Source organism: Cebus imitator, unplaced genomic scaffold (genome assembly GCF_001604975.1).
Source record: "Cebus imitator isolate Cc_AM_T3 unplaced genomic scaffold, Cebus_imitator-1.0 Scaffold61, whole genome shotgun sequence".
Classification (NCBI taxonomy): domain Eukaryota; kingdom Metazoa; phylum Chordata; class Mammalia; order Primates; family Cebidae; genus Cebus; species Cebus imitator.
In genome coordinates, this window is record NW_016107376.1 from 1,227,648 (window position 1) to 1,235,015 (window position 7,368).

Below are 7,368 nucleotides of genomic sequence, written 5' to 3' on the forward strand. Positions count from 1 at the left end.
CAGGCTGGAGTGCAATGGCCCGATCTCAGCTCACCGCAACCTCCGCCTCCAGGGTTCAGGCAATTCTCCTGCCTCAGCCTCCTGAGTAGCTGGGACTACAGGCACGTGCCACCATGCCCAGCTAATTTTTGTATTTTTAGTTATAGTCTTAAAAAAAATCCTGAGAGAGAGCCTTAGCTATGTTTATCATGGACGATCAATAACATTCTACAGTTTACTCCTACTTCCTAAACTGGAAAGCATTATAAAGTAACCCAAAGATCCTTCCTGCTTACTCAAAGACTCCTAAAATTCAAGCACGTAGAGAAAAGTGTGAAAAACAAATACCTCTTCTGGCAGTCTGTAGTGGCTCCTTTAAACAGTCTCAGTTTTTCAAAAAACAAGGCAAACCGTTAAGTCAGTATCCATAGCCTTTAGAGATTGAAGCCTTGGTTTTGAGATAAACTAGCAAGCACCTGAAGCGTCCATGTCAGCATTTTCACTGAGACCCCACCTAAATAACACCCACAATCCCAACTAAGTTACAAATTTAAGCAAAAATTAAGCATCCTCAAGTGGAAGCAATGATAAACTAAAACTCAATCCTGGTGACCACCAATCAATGGCTATCAGCAAGCATACAATGATGGGAAATGTAGATCAGCTTTTAAAATCACACACATAGATATGATTTCTCAGTGACTTTTGGTGAGTCATAGGAATTTCTAATAAGTTCTTAATTTCTTCAAATTTCTGTAAAGGAGGCAGAATGAACACATCGTACTCCTTTACATTCAATTTCTTCTGTATGTCTAACATCGGTGATCTCATCACATTGATGTATGACCTTGAATTAAATCTAAGTTGGCTTGTACTTTTAAAGAGCAAGTGCTTCTGGAGTTTCCCCTTCCACCTTCTAAAAAAAACCTCTATATCTATCTTTCTCTTTTTCTGTCTATCTTATAGGATTTAACAAAAATAAAGAGGTGGGATTGGGTAAAAGGCATTGGGATAAAGTAGAAATAGAGACCAGTTGTAATTCTTATTCTCACAAAGAAATGGGAAGAAAAACAAAAGAAAAAAAAGAAATTAGGACATCACTATTAAGAACTCAGGGCACTTCTACTTAGACTTACACCAAACTGAAAGTTTAATTAGGTTTATACCTCTGAATAATATATCATTCATCACGAGGGATGCCAAAGTAAACTGCTCTAATACTACACTTATATGCAATGAATTTACTCTGTGGTAGTATCGATCTCTTCATTATTTTCTGATAAGTAAAGACCAAAAAATGAGCTGAAATCCTAATGGCTGAGAGGCATGTTGGACCTTTCAAAAGGACTGAAAACAAGACAAGCTGAATACAGACACCCGATTTAGATGTTACTTTCATGGAAAGCAAAGGAATTATGTTTCCTCAATTAAGATTATATTTGGTACGTATATACCAAAGGAATTATGTTTCCTGAATTAACATTATATTCGGTACATATATACCAAAGGAATTGTTTCCTGAATTAACATTATATTTGTTACATATATACCGAAGTCTGGTACAAATATTGTTTACCTCCTATGTACCAAATATCTTGCCAGGTGCTTTATCTAATCACATTTTAATCCTTGACATTAATCCATACAGTTGTATCTGCTTCCAGTATAAATGCTGACTTTTAATTCATACAATTATGTTATGTTTCTGGTGTAGACACTGAGTCTGAGAAGGAATATACAATTTGTCTGTACCACAATGGCAAAAGAGACTTGAACCAAATCTGACTAGTCCATCCTCTCTAATATGTTGGTTTGTGTTTACCTGGCACCAGAGGATTCATTAAAAAAAAAAAAGGAAGAAATTTCAGTAAATGTAATAATTTTTTCTGTATACATTTATCTTTACTCATCCATTTGTCTTTCTTTCAACAAACACTTATTAACTCATTTTATTTTTCTCAATCAACATTGTTGGCCAAAAGTTTTGGCAACATTTATCCACAGATTTAGATTATTGAAATGACTGGGTGAAAAGAATATAAAACAACAGAAAGCTTCTGTAATTGCCCTCAAAAAGAATGGTGCCAATTACATGTTACAAATGGTCTTCTAGAAGGACATGGCATTTCATGTTGAAATAGCACATATAAATCTCTTAATTCATCATTAAAGTGATAATAAAAAATGGCAGGCATTTGCTGGCAGAGTAACACAAGCCTAGCGATTTACAACCACAGAATGGCCAATGGGAATTCAGAACAGCGGATTACCTGACATGGAGTAGAAGCAGTGAGCAATTTTGTAAGAACAGGACTTCCAAGCTTAGCCACCCCAGGGGTTTGCTGTGCCTCCAAATAAATAAAAGATCCTGCAAAAACAAAGGGAAAGTCATGGATGCAAGTTCTCTTGCACACTTAGCTGTTCTTTGCTCCACAATCTTTGTACACGTTAAACTATCCTTTAGATAAAGAAAATTACATTTTTACATATTTACTATTATGGTTTGTAGATAACCAATGGCATTTATACATGAATAACATTAAATACCTAAAATGACAGCTAATCTATTAAAAACAAACTCTTGATTCAAATCACCTAAATGAACATTTTTATTGGCTTCACTCATATCATAGAGTTTGACGTCAAATTAAATGAAGCTTCTAAGCTGACAATTAAGATATTCATTCAACATGCCCTTAATGAATTCTCAGGAGAGCTTTATTTTTTAGTTTCTTCACAAAGTACTGAAGGATATCAGCCTATAGAATGGATTTTGGTTTTTCCTGGGGCTCACATGTTTGACATTGTTGTCTGTGCTAGAGGGGATGAAAGCTTAATTAAAGATCTAATCTGAACATTAACAAAATAACTGCTTTTAGATTTTAACTACTGCGGATGTGCTTATGGCAAATGTGCCAGGGATAACATCTCTCAGCAGCTTAAAAGATCACACGTTCAGAGTTGTTGTCTAGGGTAGCTTCAGTGAATATTGAAGACTTACAAGGAAGGCTATACCCAACAATGTCAAGGTCTGATCCTGCCCTTTGATAATCATAGTGAAGGGCAATTTGGAAACCCAATTATTCTCATTGGAAAATATCGTATTCAGAGAGTGAATTTCCTAGATACAAGTCAATGCCAACTGCACAGAAAGGAAAGGATTTAGGATTAGAATGTATGATTTTTTTTTTTTTTTTGGTAAGACAGAGTCTCACACTGTTGCCCAAGCTGGAGTGCAATGGCTCAATCTTGGCTCACTGCAACCTCCACATCCCAGGTTCAAGCAGTTCTCCTGCCGCAGCCTCCTGAGTAGGTGGGATTACAGGTGCCTGCCACCAAGGCGAGCTGATTTTTTGTATTTTTAGTAGAGATGAGGTTTTACTATGTTGGCCAGGCTGGTCTTGAACTCTTCACCTTGTGATTTGCCCACCTCAGCCTCCCAAAGTGCTGGGATTATAGGCGTGAGTCACCGTGCCCGACCAGAATGTATGATTTCATAGACTCCATCACATATTTAACCAAACAACCGGGGCTGTGAATCAGCAATGTCATCTTTGAGTAGGAAAAATGAAAGCCAGTTTATATTGTTTTAAAATGTCAAAAAACAACTTGGAAAGATAAAGATTACTATTCCCAAATTTCAAACTACAGGTAATGGAAACAGTGTATGAAGCAAGTTCATTAAATTCTTTATGCTTCTTCTAGAAAAAAAAGCAAGACTAGGAAAAGGCGATTTTGAAAAATTCTTCCACCTAAACACCTTCAGATTTAAGTAAAACTCAACTGAATATTTTTAAAAGGACAACCAAAATTCTAAAAAAAAGAGCCGATATTCAAAGACCTTACTCCAGCAGTCATTTAAAAGAATATATACTATTTCAAACAAGCAGTTAATGAAGGTGAGAACACATACACATTGAGACTCCAAATTCCAAAAGAAGAAAAAGGCCTGAATAAATCATTTAGATAACAAAAGTAACTGAAAAAGTAATGAAAAGAAAACCTACCAAGAAATGTATGGTCCGGCAGCTGAGTTAAATTTAATACTCTTTTCTTTCTTTCTTCTTTTTTATCTGAGAAAGGTTCTAGCTCTGTCACCCAGGCTGGAGTGCAGTAGCATGATTATGGCTCACTGCTTCCTGGAATTCCTGGGTTCAAACAATCCTTCAGTTTTAACCTCCCACTGGGACTACAGGAGCATACTGCCACATACAGCTAACTTTAAAATTTTTTATAAGTAAGGACACTGTGTTGAACTCCTGGCCTCAAGCAATCCTCATGTCTTGGCCCTAAAACTACTGGGATTTCAGGCATGAGCCACTGCGCTTGGCTCCATATTTAATTAAAAAAAAAAAAAAAAAAACATTTGCAACATTATTCGAGGGACCTTAGATCTTAGAAAAATATGGAGAACTCCCTGATTCATTTTAGGTTGCCAGAATACCTTTAATTTTTAATAAAACTGATGAAATTAGGACAAAATTTTAAAATCTATAGAGCAATCTCACTCATGAGCATAGAAACAAATATTCTAATCAAAATTATATCAAATAAATTTGAAATTGTGATCCAAAAATAGTGTGTCTTAATTAATCCGAGCCTTCCAAGAATGGAGTTTTGGTTTAAAGTAGGAACTCGGTCACCATATTCAGTGACATCAACAAATGAAAGTGTCAAGTCATAGAATCCTATCTAAATGTTGAAAAGACTACGAAAATCTAGGGAACAATTTCAAAGTCACAAATCTTAATAAAATAATAAAAGGAAATAATTAAATAAAGACTAGTGAGCAACCCCAAAATAAATAGGATTCTAACTGGCAAATGATATTACTTAAAATGAGAATGACATAATACATTTCTGCAATAACTATCAATTAGAGGTAATATTAGATAACATTTATTATCTTAGACTAATATTATCTTAAAGGTCTAGTGAATGCAGAAGTCAAGGAAATAAAATATTGAGTAGAAATTATAGAAAAATAGAAGTTCTTATGTTTTACCAACAATATAATTGTAAAAATAAAAACACAAAGTATTCTATTTTTTTTATAATTATAATAACATTTAGACAATTTGGTAAGCTAAATGGAAACAGATATATTATAAAATTATTTCTCTTAACATTAGCAGTAAGTTTCTAGATAGAGAAACAGCAAGAAATGTCCAACTCCTGGTAACAAAATTATTTTTTTTTACTGTAGGAATAAATTTAACAAACAAGGGACATGATTTATATGAAGAACATTATAAACTTTGTGAAAGACTACAAACTCTCTGGCTGATGAAAAAAGATAACATGTTTCTAGATGGAAAGATAATAGAATTAATATATGAAATTACTGACAATTGATTTGAAAGCTACATGCTACCCTATGATACTTTTAACCAAATATTTGGAAAATTGATAATATTATCTTAAAATGGTATGTGCAGATAAGGGGTATAGACAGGCTAAGCTCTGACCACAGACCCAGGGACTTTTAGGACTATCTAGGTCTCTTGATTTATCTTTTTATAAGCCTGCTCTAAACAATGAGCTAAGTTAGAGAAATACGGAATTTACCAATTTAATTCCGGGTAATGCCAAGGAGTTCACTTCTGGTAATCAGACTTGTTTATGGTAAACCTCTTACACATCCGCATACCCCAAAGGGGTTATGCGATCAGCACAATGTAAAAATTAAAGGATGGAGTGAAGAGTCTCCCTGTGTTAAAGTGTTCACATCTGTCTTGATCTCATCTTTTGTAAAACTTGCACAATTTTTAATGCAATGGCCTAGAAGTAACACCTTACATGCTTTGAGAATGTTAGAGACTAGTCTCTATAATAAATACAAATGCAAAAGTTATAAACAAGCATTGCTGTATAAAGAAATATATAATATATAAAATAAAATAAAACTATTCCAATGAGGTTTGGTTCAGGAATGCAAGATGGGTTTCATATTTAAAAAATCAATGTGCATTATAGACAAAAAAGATAACCTGATAAATGATCACATAGATACTGAAAAAAATCTGAAAAATTTTAACATACATTTATTATTAATTAAAAGGCACACTCTGAATAGAAGGTAACATTCTTAAATGATAAAGAATACAATTTTTCAGTAAGCATGGCACCTAAGATTCAAATATTGACAGTTTTCCTCTGAGACACAAATAAGACAAGTCTAGCAGCTATTGCCAGTTCTATTCAAGACATTCTAGAAATTCTACCCAGTACATAAAACAACAAAAGGAAAACAGAAGTCCTAAGATTTAGAAAAAAGGAATTTAAATCGTCATTATTTGCAGACAAAATAAATGTGACCCTAGAAAATAAAATATATAAGTTCTCAGCTGTGATAAATAAAATTAGCAAGGCCACTGGATGTAAGATCAATATTTTCTATAAAAATGCATTTTATATGTCAGCAATTATCAAAATAAGAAGTTTTTTTTTTTTCATTTGCATTTTCTTTATTTTTTAAACAGCTTTATGAGGTATAATTGACATACAAATATTGCACATATTTAACACATTCAATTTGATGAGCTTGGACACATACATATACCTGTGAATCTATCACCACAATCAAGGGAATAACCATAACTATCATGCCCCAAAGCTTCCTTGGGTCCCTCCGTGTGTGTGTGTGTGTGTGTGTGTTTAAAGACATTGAACATGAGATCTACCTTCTTAACATATTTGCAAGCGCATGACACGGCACTGATGACTATGGACACTATGCTGTACAGCAGACCGCTAGCGCTCAACGTGCCTGCATAGCTGTAACTTTATGCCAGTTAAACAGCAATCCCCATTTCCCTTTCCCCTTGGTCCCTGGTAACCACTGTCTGCTCTCTGCTTCTTTGAGTTTGATTAGTTTAGGTACCTCATATAAGTGGAATCAGCAGCATTTGTCCTTCTGTGCCTGGCTTATTTCACTTAGCACAATGCCCTTCTTTATTTATTTATTTATTTATTTTTTTGAGACAGAGTTTTGCTCTTGTTGCCCAGGCTGGAGTGCAATGACATGATCTCGGCTCACTGCAACCATCTTCCAGTTTCAAGAGATTCTCCTGTCTGAGCCTCCCGAGTAACTAGGATTGTAGGTTCATGCAACTTCCACCTCCTGGGTTCAAGAGATTCTCCTGTCTGAGCCTCCAAAGTAACTGGGATTGCAGGCACATGCCACCACACCTGGCTAATTTTTGTATTTTTATTAGAGACAAGGTTTCATCAAACTGGTCAGGCTGATCTCGAACTCCTAACCTCAGGTGATCTGTCCACCTCAGCCTCCCAAAGCGCTGGGATTACAGGCGTGAGCCACTGCACCTGGCCGATTTCATTCTTTTTTAAAAGCTAAATTATATTTAATATTATGTATATACAAAATTT

The 7,368-nt window shown here is 34.8% G+C and overlaps 1 protein-coding gene across 1 annotated transcript in view; it reads right to left on the bottom strand.

Moving 5' to 3' along the window:
- Positions 1-7,368, bottom strand: part of MALRD1 (MAM and LDL receptor class A domain containing 1) — a 538,747-nt gene that overhangs the window by 444,091 nt on the left and 87,288 nt on the right. The window contains exon 12 of the mRNA XM_037738994.1: positions 2,250-2,347. Coding sequence (XP_037594922.1) covers positions 2,250-2,347 — 98 coding nt within the window. The remainder of the gene's footprint in view (positions 1-2,249; positions 2,348-7,368) is intronic.